Below are 19601 nucleotides of genomic sequence, written 5' to 3' on the forward strand. Positions count from 1 at the left end.
AGTTCCCAGTGAGGACATAAAAGAAATGCTGTCCACAACATAATAGATCCACACTGGAGGAACTTAATGTGGCTCAAATTGCAACAGCATTCTGCGGTGGTGCACAAGAAGAAAGGCATTTTCACATAGAGTGAAGAGAAAATATAGCTAACAGCTTCTGAGGGGAGCGCACACTGACCTATCAGACATTTGTAGTGTAATGTCTGTCCATAATCATCATTACCTCATCTTCACATCACTGCTAGTCCTATATATCTAGTCCAAGTCCCTTCCCCGCCAGCCTGGGTTTGAATCCCTTGCTTGCATGTCATCCCTTAACTTCCCTGTTATCTCCATCGTTGCTATCATTAGGTCAAAATATCCAAACATCATGAGAATAATTCTACTTAAATGAATCAAATACATGCAAAAATCACTTCATTTCTAGCAGGCCTATTAATTAATTTGCAGGCATAAATAAAAATAATTGAATGCTCTACAATCTTTAACATATGTTGAACAAAAGTAAAAAGATAACAAGGTTTGATAATTGAACTGGGGAAAGATGAAGTATATTGTACCCACATTGCCTGAAACTAACACCAATGTTTAATCTGATAACTTGATATTATTGTGAAGAAATACATTCATTGTTTGGGCACCTAGAAAACACTGCTACTATCACAACAGTGTCACCCTCCTTTTTGCAGCAGCCATAATGACCCAGAACTTTGTGTAGAGTATCAGTGTGAGTGCTAGTGTGAGAGTTGGTTTGTGTTTTAAAGTAATACATAGTGACAGCTGCCATGGACAATCTATTCTAAATGTGTTGCTTGGATTTCATGTAGCGTTGTTATAATTTTGGACAAGAGGTACCTGGATATATTCAGAATTTTGAAAACCACTGTGTTATTCTTCCATAACATGTATTATTTATGTGACAATTCCATAGTTCAAGTAAATGTCTAATCCATTAAATACTTCAAAAGCATGAACAAGTCATATGTAAATTTATTAGTACACCTAGGTTTGTTTTGTTTCTTCCCCATGACACGTGCCAGTGTAAGAGTCAAACAATTGTGATTGCTCAACAAATGCAGATGCCAGTATTGCTCATGCATCAATAACCCGCCTGCAGTGTCATGTAGTAACTGTATAAAATGTTTGATAATGAGGATAAATTATGGCTGTAACTGCAATTTGTTGGGCAATATAACAAATACAAATGACTACCCACTGCTTTAACAACCTGAGAGTCAAAGCAGATTTCCTTTTGGCTCTGGTTAAACAAAGAGCCATTAAGGGTAAAACTGAGGCTTGTGCACAGCACATCTTAAGTTTAAAGACGCAGTTGAAAATCTGAGGAGCAAGAGAGTCCAACTAAAACTTTAAGTGTGCGAGTCACCAAAAGTTTGTCAAACAATGATATCGCAGCTTCCACCGCCGTTTGTTCTAATTAACTTTCGTTAGTGTGGAAAGATTCTACAGTTCAACAGTTGACAGGGCCTTTTTTTAAATTAGGGACCAAAGAACTGTGGGTTCCTGCTTTAACAAGAGTGGATCCAGACAGCAACAACAATGCTCTGCTACCAGAGGCATGGAATGCTACAATGGTGCATATTTATCAAACTGTAACTTTAAGTGAAACAACGGGTTTTTAAACAAAACTATGACCTGAACCTGACGTTGCAATGGCCCATTTGATGAGCTATCACAGGGCCTAGCTTCTCTTGTTGCTTTAATTATTTCTCTATATGTTAGAGTTGAAAAAATAAGAAAGCAGTAATTCTACTTTGAGATAAAGGGATGTCACTCCAGACAGGATTCAAATTACAGTCGGACCATTGAGTTCACCAAAGAACTTCAGGTAATTGAGGCTGTAATTATTACTGCGGAGTGGAGGTGAAAAATTACCCAGAGGATTATTCCGGACAGGATTTAAATCATTGACTAACACAGATAATGTTAAAATCACCCCATTTCCACTGTAGACACACCCATACCACCAGTTTAAACTGGGTTTAAATAAGTTCACGACAGCCCTAAAGTACTTCTAATTCTACCTTTTTCTGCGTAAACTGAAAGACACCACATGCCACACACTACTCTTCCTAAGATCCCAATTCATACCACACATCGCAGGGCATCTCTTATTCTGGCTGTGTTTTACAGGGCATGACCCTGAAACCATTTGGAGGCAAGAAGGTGAGACCAAATGGCCCCACTGTGAAGTAATGGGACAGAATGTATGTCCAAAAGAGCCCAGGATCACAGGCTGTGAGGAAACAGACATGGCAAGGTTGTAGTGCAAGCCATGGCTGACCAGCACCTGACGCCAAAAGCCATCCCTCTCCTCAGCCCAAACTCTAAAAGGCACAACGGGTTACCATTAAACAACCTGAAATAATAGAAATTTGCTCACAGCGGCAGGACAACAGATCCAGTAATGGGCCTGCCATCATGAGCTGAATTGATGTGGTGGCCGGCGCGCACACACACACACACACACACACACACACACACACACACACAAAGACTTTCATCTTTCATCCAACATAGGAGAAAGCATCTATTTTCATTCTGTCTTTGATTTCTTGAGTTTTGTTCGTAGTAATATCACAAAGACAATTTTCTATAGATTTCTTGCTACTCTGCTCAGATACTGTACATGTGCAACAAAATTCATCTTGGAGCACACCAAGAGGAATTTGTCCATTTGTGTTATTACACCTGTCACTACAAAGCCATCTTGGTGGACAAATAATGAATCTGCTTACGTTTAATCATTAATATAAATATAATATTTCTCTTAACATTCCAACACAACAGAGCTAGTTACTTACATTTGTGATGTAGGTGATGAAGGCAACCTTTGTGACGTATGCAGAAGTAATGGAACAATGTAACATGACTAAACTTGTTCACTACTTTAGACATCATTAACGTCATTGTTGTTTGGTGCACAATTCAAAATCAATAATACACCTGCTCAGCAATCATAATCATGAAATAGTGATTGGGCCTGCAGGTGTGGGGCCGTACCAGTCCATCTCTCTGACGTTCCCTATTCCCATTTGGCATCTTTGGTAAGTTTAGTTGCTTTAGAAGTAACTCTGGAGTCCATTTAAAGTGCTGACATATGGAGGGAAGAGAGGCACTCGGGCATCTTCAGCAAAAAAGGGGAAGAGTCATTACCTTACCTGCCAGTAATGGCCGCCTTGCACATGCACAAAAGTTGTCCACTGAGGACAACAAAAGTTCTGTTTGTGCATATTTTATGACAAAGATGAAATTCATTGACAGGAAATTTCCAACAACAGCGATGCAAAAATGCATGCCACTGATCTAATTACCTGCTTAGAAAGCCTCATTCCTATGCTGCAAAGTTTGGAGGATACCATCCTGTACCTGGAAGCACTGAGATTTTAAAGTTGTGCATGTGTTTCTGTTTGTTCAGTGCAGTAGAAGGCATGTTCATACACCAAGCTTACACAACACATATACCCAGTATATTAATACACAGGGATTTCCCTTCTTTCTTCACACTTTTTTTCTTGCTCTCCAAATATACAAAATATTACTAAATTAATTTTGATGACATCTTTCTTTTCTTTTTCTGAGCATGAAGCTTAAGTTTCATTTGTTCGGATGGCTTGAGGACAAGGGGCAGAACTAGGACTTTGGCAAACTCTCATTAATGCAGCCAGAGGATGAGAGGGCAGTAAAGAAAGAAGGAATACTCAAGAGCAAAGCATCTGACCAAAGAGTTGCTGGACAAAGTTGCTGCAGGACTGCAAGAGACTGGCTCTCCAGCATTAGTTTGTCTTCTTTGAATATCAATTGTTGACACTGCAACTCAGTTTTCCATGATTTTTGTGGAGGGGAATATTACTATAAGTACTTTATTGCTGCAAATGAGAATCTAAAATCATCAACCTGTGACAGAAATGTACGAACCTAAAAGGACCAGACCACACCCAAAGTTGTGCCTTTGTCTTTAAATTCAAACATGGGTATTTGCAAACTCCATGTTGCTAAAGGCTGGATAAAAAAACAGACTAACTTCAGGGCTAGTTGGTCTCGGGCTCATCAAGTAGTGTGGTGGGTAACCACTGATATGCCAGCCACCATATGAATACTAGTTACAAAAGCTCTCTGTCCTTACCAGCTTGTCCATTTTTCTCCGCTCACCCCAACCAGTCGAGGCAGATGTCCAAACACACTGAGTCTGGTTTTAATGGAAAAGTTTCTTGCAGTAAAAAGGGAGTTTTCTTTGTTATTGAGCCTTCACACCCAATACAGAATTGAGTGACAGTTGGGATGTTGCTACAGGTAAGAAGTAGAAAATCAGTCTAAGAACACTTGGAACAATACATCTATTAAATCAAGACTTCATAATAACAATTAAAACTGTATAGTAATGCATAATACACCAAATTGTCTAATCTAAACATAACTGGATCCTAAAATTACCCATCTGGTTCCACTATCAGCATAAATCTCACTAAATGGTGCAGACAGTTTTATAACAATATCATGACTAAAGTTACCCATGAACCTTACATACCTTTTTTATTCACTGTTTTAATTAAAAGTTAGAATTTGGCGAGGTTTTAAGCGGTGACCAACCGTGTTTTATACTGAGATACAGTTGCTAATGTTAGCTTATTAACTGTACAGTGGTTGATTGTCTGTACAGTGGAAGCAGGAAGGGGTTAATGGTTTTGATGGAGTGACCAGATGATAGGAGTGTTGTGATTAATGTAAGCATTTAGAAATCTCTCTTTTTGAATTATATTGTTGTTTTTTATTTCATTCTATTCATATACAGTGGATTAGACCTTTCTAAATGAAAGTTTACTTTTACTACCTCGTAAAGTGCCGGAAACTACTATGATGTGCAGCAGAGAATATATTTATCTCGGGCCAATTAAAAGTCTCAACCACAATCCAGAGCCCCTGTGTCCAGTGTTCTCTCAGTGCCTATATATATATTGTTGTGACATGTTTGGATCAGGTTCAAGAAACTATATATACGATCCTTGTTGAAAGAAATCAGTATTGGCTGTCCGTAGAAGACAGTGCAGACTAGCTTTGCTTTTACATCTCAGAGATACAAATCACTGTGTGCATGGAAACAAATGGTTGTTTTTAAGAGGTATATAGACACAGCTTGTTTTAAATTTCAAATATATCATGCATGTTGTCACTTTTCAAGAGACGATCAAGATTTAGGAACTCACATTACACAAAGTTGTCATGGCAGGATGATTTTTTCTAAGACAGTACACCCACGTCTCAAAGTAATCTATAAAGCCTCCCCTGCTAGCAGGAGAGGTAAATATCACTGTGTTGTTTGCAGTTCACCGATGTTACAGAGAATTGGGGCGCTTAAGTTTTTAATATTCCAAGACCGCCATTTGGAGCTGCCGACAGTGTCAAGTGCTGCTTTCTGTGAGGTGTTCGGGGCATTCACTCTTTGTTCTCAGCCTCTATTATTGATAAAAGGGTTTGGTGAATGTTGTTTTCCTCTGCTCTGTTTCTGTGTTTCAAGCATTCATCAGTGCCATGGTGGTTGCAGGTATGCAATGAACCAGTGAAGGTCAGAGAGCATGACAGAGAGAAAGCACTATGTTCTGGGAATCATGTCGCCATTCTACCAATCATTAATGAGATAGAATTATAATAAATGAATGGTAGAATACACAGCTTCTGTTCCTGTTGGCAGTTTTATCACAATCCTATTAACTTCTTTGTTGACAGTGTAGACCTGAGACACGTCGAATGTGCACAATGTTCTCTCTCTCTCTCTCTCTCTCTCTCCATCTCTTCATCTGCTAGAAAAGTTTACTTCTGCAGTTTCTCCACAGCCACTAGAGCTATAGAACTGTTTTTAATTGGGCTGAAAATAAAGCACCCATGCAACCAAGTGTAGAGGAAAGTGAATTATGGTCCGAGGTCAACAAAAGATTTCCAAAATGACATTTTGGAAATGTCGCCGGCTTCTTTTTCTTGTGTTTATCATGATGGGCTATTTTCCTCCATTTCATGAAGAGTAAACTCTCTCTTTTATTGTCCTTTGTTCCAAAGTCTCCGATCGCACGTTACAACTCCTCCACTATCACAATGTGAGTTCAGCGGCAGGGAGTACAAATAAATTCAAGAACAAAAAGTACTTTAGGATCAGGGGTGTAGTGGGGGGTTAACGCATACATGCCTTTTCAAGTATAAAATTGTGTTTATGCTCGGTGGTTTTTACTGCGGTTTACTCACTTATTTTACCGATTTTTTAAAGTTTGAGTCAACCCCCCCTCTCCTGTCTCATTAGCGTACAGCATACACTCGCTGCTTGCACATTTTAAAAATCCAGTCTCTCTTGAAAACTGACTGCTGCATCACATGGAACCATTCATACAGCATGAAAGGAACCACAGCAGCTCATCAAAACGGGACACAATTTCTCTTTTAACAGCCAAACACAGATGTTCTTCTGATGTGAAACACTGTAACCTTTAGCGCCAGAGTCATTAAAGATTTAGTGCAGAAGCATTGACTGCACAGCGACAGGGATGAAGTTTCCTTCACTTTTGAACATTCTAGGTCACAAATGGTAAAGGGTGGTTGCTTGTTTATCAGTTAGTAAGATTGGCAACATGCCTGTATGAAGTTTGATCAGCTCAATCAGGCTTAATTTGTGAGATGTTGTTAGCAGCCACATTAATCTATCGAAACGTATGCTAACATTACTTTTTAAACTTAATTCAAACTTAACTTTCCAATGATGCTGGCTAGATATTAACTTGGCCATCTTCACAGTGAAGGCACTCTGTATACTACGTGTTATGATTATACATGCATTAATGTAAAATCTGGATTTTATTGTTGTCTCTTGTGTTTTCTATGCAATAATCTTAATTTGTAAAGTAGTTAGCAACTATAGCTAGATAGAAAATAACAATGGAGTTAAAAGTACATTTACCTCTGAGATCTAATGGAGTAGATGTATAAAGTAACATGAAATTGCAACGCTCAAGTTATGTAGTCCCTCAAATGTGTGTACAGTAATCGAGTAAATGTACTTAATTACATGGCATCATTGTTTACGCTGCACCAATGCAAATAAACAACAACAATAATAATAATTAAAAGCTAATTTGTTGGACTATATGTCCACCTTTTTAATAACAGTGTAAGGTAGAGGTGCCATACAGCCCTGTTCAGAATGATTAACTGATGACGTTCACTCCACATTCACACTATGCTCTTTTGGGTTACTGTGGATTATAACACAGGGTTAATCATCAGAATGCTGCAAAGACCTTGTGTATCCTGAACAAAGTTTATTATACAACTTTGTGATCTTTATTGTATTATTGATAACTTTTGTCCAATAAGTGTACAGAAAGGCCCAAGCTCCTTGGGAGTTTCCCAAAGGGCATTCATAATATTGTCAATGATTAAACCTGTGTGGTGGGATTCAGTGACTCACCGTGTCTTCGTTATAGAGTGATGTGAGATAAATATTTGGTGATAAAAATATGCTGGGCATCGATCAATGTCGCTGCAAGAGGAACCTAATAATTTGATGACTCATTTTTATTAAATGAAAAAAAAGTATATAGGGCTCTATATAGTGAGCACGAGTTATATGTGTGTGAGTGTACCGTGGACTGAATTGGCACCAAGTCTTCGAGGCAATGGCCATAGAAAACTAAAAGTCAAAGTGGGTTTCAAATTCTAATCCTAATTACCAAAAATTACAAAGTTTGATTTTATTTATCCTGTTTTTCTTTAGGAGGACCAAACAGTATGATACCATTTAAATTCCAACAGCCTCACAGGCACTTTTGAACAAGCTACCACCAGAACTGGTTGGGGGGGGGGCTGATGTTGTCAACAGCTGTCAACCCCTTTCTATGATTTCAGTACTCGATTTACCCATTTAATAATAATTATTATTATTATTATGGCTTGAATTTATACAGCGCCTTTCACAGGACTCAAGGACGCTTTGCAAAAGTTTGGGAGGACAAGACAGAAGAGAAAAGAAAAATGAGTTATACAAAACAGGATCAAATTTAGAAGCATGGTGGAGCATTAACTGAGAACAAAGGCCTTAGTGAAGAGGTGGAGCTTGTTGACTTATTTGAAGATTTGGACAGATTCATTGTTGCGTATTTCGGCAGGGAGAGAGTTCCAGAGGGTGGGGGCTGCGACACTGAAGGCTCTGTCTCCAAAAGATCGTAGCCTTCTGAGCGGAGTGTAGGTTTGGATGAGGACATGGGGCTAGGACATGGAGGGTTTTGTAAGAGTAGTTTGTGGTTGATAAGTCGGGGTGATGTGCTAACATTGTCTGGTCTTAAATCACACCATGCAAATAGTGTTTGGTATCATTTTAAGTGTTGGCTGGCTGCAGCAGATCTCTAAAGGTCAAAACACCCGCCCCCTCTATGTTGGCAGATGGGAAATGTGCCAAACTAAAAAAAGTATTATTTTTATAATTCAGGTGGTTCTTATCACACTGAAGTCTCCATGTTTCTCATAACTTTGGTATTGAATAATCATTCGATGTTGTAAAAACAGGATGAAACATCATTGGCTCCAAATGGCGTCATCAACAAGATTCTGGCTTCATTCGGGAACAGTGGGAGGAAGTAGAGACTCGTCATCTATGTTTAAATAGAGTCTGCAGGTGTAACCGCCCTTTACCTGGCAGTCAGCAATGCAGTTAGATGTAAAAAAAAAAAAAAAACAGAGAACAATGCAACGACGCAAGGCACTGCATGTTGCTGCTGGTATCGACAGACTCATGGCTCGGTGGTGTTAAATGTGATCTATTTTCTTCTTTTCTCTGTCAGAGGGTAAATCTGTGGGAGGGAGTGACTCACCGCGGGTGTTGCTGGAAAGACGTTTGCGCTGGCTGGTGGAGGTGTTGTGTGGAAGCAAGGTGTTCTGCTGGTGGTTGGTGTCGATGGGACTCGTGGCGATGATGTTGTCCTTGTATTTGTTCATCAGAGCCAGCTTGGTGTTATCGCTCACTGTGGAAGAAGAGGAATTTAATTAGAAACACTAGAAAATAAAAAAAGATATCGGAACACTAGTAAAGACACAAACTTTGCTGACTGAAAGCTTTCTCTCAAAATTGACACAGCAGCCACTTAGGGAGCAAATGTCTTGTTCTTGGCTTGATGTAAGAGGTTTTATAACCTCAGCGTAGCAAGCATAGAGTACAGTAATGCTACGGAAAGCAATCCAGCATGTTGTTTACGGGGGAAGTCAAACAGCCAAAATTAAAGAGTGAGAAAAGCTGGCATGAAATTAAAAGTCATAAAGGGAATATTCAGAAAGCCTTTAAGTCTCACTGGATGAAATCATTGCTTTTTAATATTAAGAGATGACGTTACACAGAGAATCAAAAAAAAAAAAAAAACAGGATTCTTGTAATGAACTCCTTACACCCTACTCATTTTAGTCTGCAGGTATTTTGTAAGGGAGAGGATTCATTGCCTTGAAAATTCAGCAAAGTGGGGGACATTGTAAGATACAATAAGACAATGAGATACTATAAGACTAAAACACCACAGCAAAAACTGCAAACAGAGTTAAAAGATTCACAATGAGCTAATTGTTAATGTTAATTAACATAAGTCCTGCTACCGTCATGGATGTATTGGCCTATAGGTGAAGCCTGTCATACAGTATAACAGATTTTGTCAGAATAATAATTATTAGTTCATAAATCGATGCAGAACACTTACTAAACACAATTATTTAGATTTGTATGCTGTAAATTATAAATTACTGAAGGAAACATAGCTAGTGGGTCCACCTTCCCCCCTTCTGTCACACAACCTACAACATAGTAACCAACGTCTGTCGCACATCTCTCTGCATCCAGACCATTATTGTGGATGCATTAGGCCATAAAAAGGACAGTATATACTGAGACCTACAGGGTCACCGTTGTGATGTGATGGATGCATTGAGTGATGGATGTGTGTGTGCGTGGGAGAGAGCGCTGCTGGTTGTTGAACATGTATTCTTGGTGGTTGGGTGGTGTGAGTGATCAACAATCAGCACGTAACTCACATAAAGCTTTCAGCATCATTTTTCCATAAACATTTTTCGCCTCTCGCTGACGTCACACTTGTGCATATTACTGTCCAAAGTAAATGCGTATCAAGGCTGTTCTTTTTCCTCTCATGCTCTCAGATCACATATTAGCTTCACAGTCACTTCGCTTTGAATTTGCTTCCTAACAGGTCAATGTGTGTGAGAGAAAGAGAATGTTTGTGTGTGTGACAGTTATCTTCTCCCCATATTAATCATTGTTTGTCTGAAAAAGCTAAAAACAACCACTAACCTGTAATTTATTTATGATTCAGTGCTGTTCGTGCTGTTAGTGTCTGTACGCCCCTGATGCATTTGATGACGCCTGATAATGTATTTATTGATCGACCATGCAGCAACCTATAAAGGTCATTGTTAACATTAGTTTGAGAGTAGACATCCCATGTCTCTCTCTCCGATCTCTGTCTTTGTAGTCTGGAGAATTTCTCATTAGGACACATTACATTGACTGGGTGATAATAAATGCAGGCATGTTGTGATGATTTGACTGATGAAGAGAATGAATGAAAGCTGACTTTGTTGATGCACTGACCTTTTCATCTAGCACCATCACTAGACTGACACTCTTTTTGTTAAGTTATTTTGACATCTTTGGTGGATATCTATGATCCCCAGAGGATGAACCCTCACATCTCTTGTAGGGCCACCATGAAGTCCATTTAAATGGTTTCACGTCGTATTGATAAGATGGCCGTGAAATTTTGCACAAACATTTATGTTTTACTGTGATTACTGCAATCATGTTATTAGTCTAAGCTCATTTAGAGCATGCTGACAAAGTGAATTTCCTCTTAAGACTTAATCTGTTGTTGAAAAAAATTAAATAAAAATCTTTGATACTGTCAGATAATATTTTAGCTTTTTCTGGCCTTATGTCTATTTCCCTTACTTGCATAGTGACCTCTTTACTCCTCACTTTCACTGACATCTCCAGCTCGGTGCAACTTTCAGCTCTCAATCAACTCAGCACCAATTATAAGTTTTTCCGTACATGAACTTGCACTGAAACAACACAGCCCCCTGAGATACAGTTTGAAGCGTGGGTCAAACTACTTATGAATCACTAAACCTTGGGCTCTTTGTGTTAAATACATGTGTATCTCCCACAGAATTCTCTTTAGATTTGTGTAAAAAATATTCAAATAGAAGCTGAGACATGGCGATGTAATGCCTGGTGCACACTAAAGGATTTTCAACTCAAAACCAATTTTAAAAATGGACATATTTACAGAATTAAATTACAGATGTTACCTATTTTGTATATTATAATGATCAGAATGCACACACTATGATTTGGCCAGAATGTAAAACCTCAAACTGGCCATTTGTAGTAAACAATTTCACAGTGGTGACTCCAGAGACTTGGGATCTTCTTTTTCTTCCTCTGTGTTTTAATGGTTGGATAACAACTTTTAGGTACCGCCATCTCCTGAGCTGAAGTGTGGAAAATGTGCATGAGTAAACATGACTTAAGAAGTAAAAAATAAAATGGAGGACGACCGACATCCGTTTTGCAGCATCTGAATTGGTTTATAAATTTTGCAGCACGTCCTGGAGGTGAGGTGGAAATTTGTTCAAAAGTCCAAGCAAGTGAAAACAGGCATGAGTTAATATATTATATTTTAGGTAATCTTAAAGGTCCAGTGTGTAAGATTTAGGTGAAAGGAATCTATTGGCATAAATTGAATGTAGAATAATCCTCATGATGTTTTCACTAGTTTGTTTCATCTAAATTGTATGAATTGTAGTTTTCTTTACCTCAGGAAAGCCCCTTTATATTTAAATACTTTATATTTACATCGAGGGGACCCTCTCTATGGAGGCTGCCATGTTTTTACATTAGTCCAGACTAGACAAACTAAACACCTTTTGAGTTTTTATGACAATTAAAGGCTACCACATGTTCTCTTTCATTTTTGGAAGGGGAGGGTGAGGTGAGGGGTGTTCAGCTGCAACATGCAATTTCACTAGATATCACTAAATTCTACACTGTACCTTTAAAGAAGAAGGGTGACAGCAACAATTCCCTGATTTATATGTTATTTTGTGTAAATTCCATTTTCTGAGTGACCTCATCAACTGTTTGATATTCTGTGCAGGGCCTGCTACCAGCATTGTCTGTTCCTCTTGTCTATCCCAATAAACATCTTAAATGCAAAATGCACAGGATATATCTGCTTCCATCACATCTGGGGAGGGGCTGTTTGGGTTTTCTAAGAGCACTGTGTGACAGGGCTGTCACCATAACCTATCTCTTGGTAAACCGGAGCATAGAATGTGTTGCTATTAAGATTTCAGGCAGTAAACCTGAATCAAAAATGTTGTTCTTCATTGGGCAAATCCACATGGGTGTGGTGCTCAACTTTGAAGTCCACTCATTTTGAAAAATATCTTCTCTGAAACATAATTCTTGGCCAGCATGTGCAACCTTTTGATTATTTCAAGTGTTGTGAATAAACTCCATGAAAGAATAACTACAGTTTGGATATTTGCACTGTGGAAAAAAGGTGAACAGACCATAATTTGTAATTTGTGTTTATTTTTAGAGGGATAGCACTTTAGTCTTATCACTGCGTCTACATCCATTCACTCCTCACCTATATGAGAAGAAAAAACATGTTCTTATTAAATTTCCAATTAGTTTTCAGAGTTTCATGCTGATTATTAAAATCATTGCAGTTGTGTCAGTGTAATTATATAGTTTTCTTCTAAATATGTTTTCTTATATTCTAATGTAAATGTAACCTTTGGACAAACTGTCTTATTACTGAGTTTTTATTAAGAAATGTTATAGCTGCCAAGGAGGGAAAAAAACAATATGCATATGAATTACATAAACTGAAGCTTCTGCCACACAGTCAAGTTAGTTTCTAATTTAAAATGATCAGAAAAGTTTAATGGGCACAATAACAGAGGCACTTAATGTTGCTGAATCCTAACCTACAAGTGGCCTATTGTAAGTTAGAGGGGTAACAACTAAACAAACATTTAGCAAATGATGCATTTAGCCATATTTGTATCTATAATTAAATCATCTCTCAGACTGACAACATACAAATGGCTTTAATCACATTACTGATGTGTCTGTATCAAGACACTCTGGGTTAAAATATAATAAATTTGGTCATTCAGCCTCATTGTGGAGTTTGTTATTGTGTTGGCTACACAGAACAGTGGTGAGAGGAAGAAAAGTAGACAGCTGACTGAGGATATAAGGGAGGCAATTGTTAAGCATGGTGAGGGTAAAGATTAGCAGAGCATCTGTGAGCAGCATGATGTTCCTCTGACCACAGCTGCTGATATTATTAAGATCCTCCCTCCCTGGACGTGGATTCAAGAGGAAAATGAACACCGGATTGAACAGGACAGTTTGGATGGTGACAAAGGAACAAAGGAAAACAAAATCAAAGTGTGTTCGGTCCCACCACAAGGCTACAATCACAGAAAAGAAAACGGAAGGTGAAACCTAGTATTCATCTAAAAAATATTGTTCAATTGAGCTTTAAGGTTGTGTTTAATGTTTTTCATGTGTACGTTTTCTGACCTTACTGTACATTAGTCAACTCACCAGGTGTAAGGTCCATATTGTTCTTGTCATTACAGCCCTGGAGGGAGTCCAGGGTGCGGGTTACTTGGCTGGCAAATTCCTCACCACCGTTCATGCATTCCCGCTGCAGATGGTGACGTAGGTCAGTGATGTCGTACTCATACCTACGGATGAGGTAGATATCAATTATTGTCATATCATTTTGACTCATCTAAATCAGAAAAAAGCTCACAAATAGCTAATGTGCTTGATGGGGCATTCAACATTCAAATTTGGGACAGAATGTACTGAGCAGAACAAGCGCTAGCATTGGCGTCGCTTCCCTCTGCTGAACATGCAGCTTCTGCCAGATGTTGAGTGGTTCTGTATTGCATAGCAAAACAATACTTTAAGTATTTTTAAGCCTCAGTTAACTCCATATTACTACATTATAATAGCAGTAAAATACTTTCTGGATATTGGATTTTACACATAAAATTTGAAACAACTTCCACCGGTTATTCATCTAACAATCTGGTTACGTCAAGGTACTTTGTGTGCTCTTTCAGTTTAACCATTTCACATTCATTCATCCACTCAAACCCTACTTGTACCCATCGAGAATCGGTGTCTCCCGGATGCTGAGAGTGCCGCTGGAGTTTGGCCCCTGACCCCGGGAGTTCCTCAAGCTTTCCCGGGCCTGGCCTCCCATGAGCACTGAGGGGATGTAGTGGATCTCATTAGCTGCCTCAGCACTGGCACTCTTCTGGGGCTGAGGGATGCGGCGGCGTTTACACCAGCGCCTGCGGGTGTAGAGGATCAGGACCAGACACAGGATGGACAGCAGAAGGGCGATCATCCCGCCCTGAGGGAAGGAGGGTGGCATTTGAAGCAGACACAGAGAGAGAGAGAGATAGAGAAAAAGGAGAGAGCTTCAAAGGCGAGAACAGAGTCAGAGACTCATGCCAAGTAGAATGCGAATCAAAGTCACAGTCATGATGGCGGCAGTATCATTTGAAAAACATTTCAGATGCAATTTAGTGAATAACACCTACAGTGTTTTTAAATGACAGTCGCTGCCATGCTCCTGTGCAGCCATTTAACCTTGAAGCAAAGCACAGGGAAGTGCAAAATATAGCTGTTGATTGATTGCTAGTAATTTAGGCAATGGGGAGTGTGTGCAAGGGCCAACAGCCATAGCAAGCTACACATGCCCTGTGATTAGCTATCATTAAACAAAATGTATCCACACTAACAGTGATGACATCAATGTCAAATCGTAGAAGTAGAACTTCTCAACTCTGGGACAATTTGTGCAGTTTGGTGTAGAGGTTGTTTTGTTTGATTTTCCACATAATCTGCACCCACTTTGGGAACCCCCTCGTTGTTGGTGATTATGATTACATTTTGGCAGTATTTGCTGAAATTTGGGGACACATGGCTCAGGTAAAAAGAAAGAAACAGTACAACAAAAAGATTGTAAAGAAGCAAACAGATTACCTCATCAAATGAATAATTTCTAATGACAAATAAAGTAGGTGAAAGTTACACACTGCCCTTTAGAAATCACATTTTGAAGTCATTTTACCAATCACATTTATCTTCTCCTCCAAATAAGTAACCTGTATCAATTCCTTACGTACTGTTTACTTCTATGGTTGACAGTAAAGACGGACAAGGCAATGTGATATCTTATAAAGATCTTGTATCCTATATAAAAACAGCACATGGACATATTAACAATGATGAAAACTTGATTTTAATCAATGTCCTTGCTTTGACTGTGACTACTATGTCAGTGGTCGGTGCTCTTATCAAGATACAGTATGTTTGATAATCTGGCTTTCACAACTCCCAGTGCTTAGCTGTTGCGGTTTTATGCTTGTGTGCTTTGTGTATGCTTGCTATCAGATCAACGCCTACTTAGTGAGTCAATAACAAGATCAGCAATTGCTGTTTTATTATCATTGTTTCGGTAAATATGGCTTTCTGAGCCACTGCCAAGCCACTGTTATGTTTGTGTAGCCTAAACAATTGTGTATTATGTCTTTACAACAAAGTATACAACTTATTACCATACTAATGCAAGAAAACATGGAACCAAAGTACATTTTATAGCATGTATCATTCATACGGATCTATTTCTAATGAGAAATGAGGGTATCAACCCCACCACCTTCATATTGTCTACTGGTGTTGGCGGAGTGTCTGGTGTGGGGACAGCGAGAGAAAGTCTTGTGGTATTAATCCTTTGAACCCTGCAGGTGGAGCTGCCGGGATCACTGAAGGAGCTGCCCAGTGCTGTCAGAGTAGAAGAGGACTTGGCCATCTCTCCCTCCACCTCCACTGTATCCAGGGGGCATTGCAGGACAGAGTCTGCCCTCTTGACCATTTCAATCAGTCTTTTCCTGTCTGCTGTTGAGATACCGCAGCCCCAACAGACCACTCCATAACAAATGGCTGGTGTCACCACAGAGTCATAAAAGGTCTTAAGGAGAGTCGCCCCACAACCCGACAGACCTGCGCTTCCTCAGCAGATGAAGTCTGCTCTGGCCTTTCTAGTATTGTGTATCATAACTGTCTGTCCAGTTTACAGTCTCAATGTCCTCACCCTGAATGTTTACTGGTGTGGGTGGGTGGTGTTTGGTGTCCTGCAGGAATCTATCAACAGCTCATTGGTTTGTTCCATTGTTTACTTGGAGGCAGTTCCACTGACACCAGCCCACAAAGCCCTGGGTTAGTCTTGCATACTCCTGTGTGAGAAACGTGTCCTCTCTAAACATCTGAGGAGATTTCATTTAAACATGTTTAAGCCCAAAGAGGCACAACTCTGCAATATTTGACCAAAATTCTCAACTCTTAACAGCCCTTGCTTTTCCTTCCCCCATTCGACATTAGCAAAATCACCACGTTTTTAGATAACTAATGAACTTGGTGAGTTGTAATGACTAGCAAAACTAAGTCAAAAGTTGCTATGAACTGGATGTATCATTTAGAAAGTGGTGGGTGTCCCTCCACAGAGCTTTAAGGCTAAATCCACACTACTAAATTAATTCCACTACGGATACGCCTGCCATCCATCCATTTTTAGTTTCTGAGATTTTTGTCAACAGAGATGTAAACACTTGCAACCACTTGCTGATTGGGTTTTTCATAACGTAGGCTTTGCTGATTAGTCAGGCTCCTATCACATGACCCCTTTCCAGAAGAAAACAATTGACATTAGCCACGGCTACCAGTGTAGAACGCAACATGGATAATCAATTACAAGCATCGCTGACCCGTTCAATTCTGCTTTTTACAATACAGCTGCTTACATGTGCAGGAGACGAGCTATCTGAACAATCTGTGACAATTCTGCAACAAACAACCAAATGCTTGATGTGTTCATGGAAACATAACACCATATGACTGGGTTACTTCCCATGACCACTTTCATTTTACTCATTCCCTTTCAGATGTTTATGACATGTGAGGCGGATTATGGGAGCTGAAGGATGCAGTAGCATCCACACCACCACCAGCACCCGCGGGCGTAAAGGACTGGGCACGGGCATAAGATGGACAGATGAAGGGCACTGAGCCTGCCCTGAGGACAGGGTTAGCAGGGGGACAGAGACAGAATCAAACAGGAAGTGGAGAAAAAGACAGCGAGATGGAGAAAGTCAAAGACACAGTGGAAAAGGCGAGAGCAAACTCAGAGAATCTGACCGAGGAGCAAATGGATCAAAACCAAGGCAAGTCAAAGCACAGTCTGAAGAGACACAGGAAAGAGACAGTTATTGTCAGTTTGATATCTGACCACATCTCTTTAATGTATAAAAGCAACAGAGCAGATTTCTGGACGGTTTGATTTAAGTCATTCTTTTTCTAATGCCATTATTTGCATTATCACAGAATGTGATAATTTACAGAAAGTGACAGGGGAGATGAGATTTAATGTTGCATGTACAGCATCCATGCTCCTGCCTAATCGGATGCTACCCAGATGAGAACTGAATTCAAAATCAGATACTCTGTGCAATTGAAAATATGTCAAAAGGAGTTATGAAAATGTCAAGGTGACAGCTCAAAGAGAGGAAGTCTGCAGCAATTTGCCACCGGAGATGAATCCATCTCATTCAGACGATTACAAGTCCATTTAAAATTAGAGCAGAAAGAACTGGGTAATGTCTCCTCGCAGCCTGACGGAGACAGATGTTTTTGTCTTTACTGACTGTACAACACTCACCCTTGAAGTGATCAAATACTTCATTTATGTTTTGCTTACACCATATCCTTACAACAAAATGACGAACCTTACAAAAATCATAATACCAAGGGTTGAGTAAAACCTGCAAAGAAGAATGTATATCAGTCAAACAAGAAGGGTTGTGAAAAGATGCTAAGTAAACGTGATTCAATGAAATGTGTATTCAAATCTGTAATTTTTTTTTTTTTTTTTTTTTTTTAAATCCCTTTGCAAATATGTTAGGAGCCTGAATAAAACAAGGGGGTTTCAGTCGATCAATTTAAATTTTGGCAAAAGTGGCCCTCTATTTGCATAGTTTGTTTGCCTAATCTGCATAATCAAGGACATTAACAGATGACACCGTGATGCAGGCCACTTATGCAGGAACTCTTCATGCACGAGACCACAGTAATTTGCCCTGTAATGATTACATTTGCTGCACCTTGAAAGTCATTGTTGAGGTCCACAGTGTATGCTCCTCACTTCTTATAAAAGGCAACCAATTGAACAAAGTGAATATTTCACTGGATGTTTTACTCTACACCACTGTGACAAATGGAGAGCCCTGAAACTTGACACTTGACAACTCTACAAAGCATTTTAGGCTCTTTGAGCTTATTGAACTAGGATTTTGCTGCCTTCATTGTAAAAGGTAACTCTGCTGTATGCTATCTGCTAGGTATTAAGAGGCAGAGAGAAGTGATTCATTTCCTTTTATAAATACTTTTAAAACATGTATACATTTCTTATTTCCTTTCAATGTAGTAAATATTTTGTTGATGTGCTCTGTCACACTGCTGTCCGTCCTGGGAGACGGATCACTCACTTTCTCTCTGAGGTTTCTTTGTTTCCCCCCCCCAGCTAAAATAGATTTCCTCCTCACTTTTCGTTGAGGTTTAAGAACAGAGGGTGTCACATTTTGTCAAGCCTGAAGAGGCAAATTGTGATTTTTGAATATGGGCTATACACATGATATTTGATTGATGGATTGAGGTTGCCAGAGCATTTTAACTTGGTAAATTTAGTAAATGAAACTCACAACAATCAACAATTCTTGTCATACAAGGTGACATTCACTCCTAACATTCACTCCAGACAAGGCCCCTCTTCTGATGTCTGATGTTTTTGATCATCTCAAATGATGGTTGCATCAAAAGGTGGTCGCCCACAGTCCGCAGAACCATAGCTCTGTGTTTTAAGTTGTAATTTGACGAGAGCTTCAAAGCACACAACCAGCAGTAGATGAGTTGCAGTGGTGTGATTGAAACACGGTACACAGTGTTGATTCAAAAAGGTCTAAAAAAATGTGTTGGAAACACATCGGATGTAGACAGACAGGGTGGATATGGGAGAGGCAGGATTCTTGTGCAATTTAAAGTTGTGTAAGTCAAGATGCTATTTGATTTTCTCAAAATATTCCCACATTTATTTGTCATGTTTTAAAAACAAATATTTGTGTTGTTAGAAAAGAGGTTTAATGTGGTCGAATAAAGAGCAGCTTCATGGGAATTTTCTTATTTGATAACTGAGCATGAATATATAAATATAACTGTTAAAGTGCAGATGTAAGGCTTAGTGCCACCATTATTCAACACTGAGTAAACTAGAATAAGATGTCAAACGTCAAGTACTTCAAATGGTTCTCAATCAAATCTACCTCAGTGACAGATGTAATTCAAACCCATCAACCTGCATTAGGGCCCATGTATAGACAGGGTAGTATAGAAGATATGG

General features: G+C 39.3%; 1 protein-coding gene across 12 annotated transcripts in view; it reads right to left on the minus strand.

Moving 5' to 3' along the window:
• astn1 (astrotactin 1) overlaps positions 1–19601 on the minus strand; it is a 389228-nt gene that overhangs the window by 282826 nt on the left and 86801 nt on the right. For 8 of the 12 annotated variants that reach the window (XM_069511745.1, XM_069511741.1, XM_069511748.1 and 5 more), the window contains exons 3-5: positions 14245–14501; positions 13679–13821; positions 8868–9017 (exon numbers count right to left, since the gene is read on the minus strand). In XM_069511745.1, the coding sequence (XP_069367846.1) occupies positions 8868–9017; positions 13679–13821; positions 14245–14501 (550 nt within the window). The remainder of the gene's footprint in view (positions 1–8867; positions 9018–13678; positions 13822–14244; positions 14502–19601) is intronic. The other 4 variants (XM_069511743.1, XM_069511752.1, XM_069511753.1 and 1 more) reach the window with 1 other exon arrangement.

This window comes from Paralichthys olivaceus, chromosome 16 (genome assembly GCF_024713975.1).
Source record: "Paralichthys olivaceus isolate ysfri-2021 chromosome 16, ASM2471397v2, whole genome shotgun sequence".
Taxonomy (NCBI): Eukaryota; Metazoa; Chordata; class Actinopteri; order Pleuronectiformes; family Paralichthyidae; genus Paralichthys; species Paralichthys olivaceus.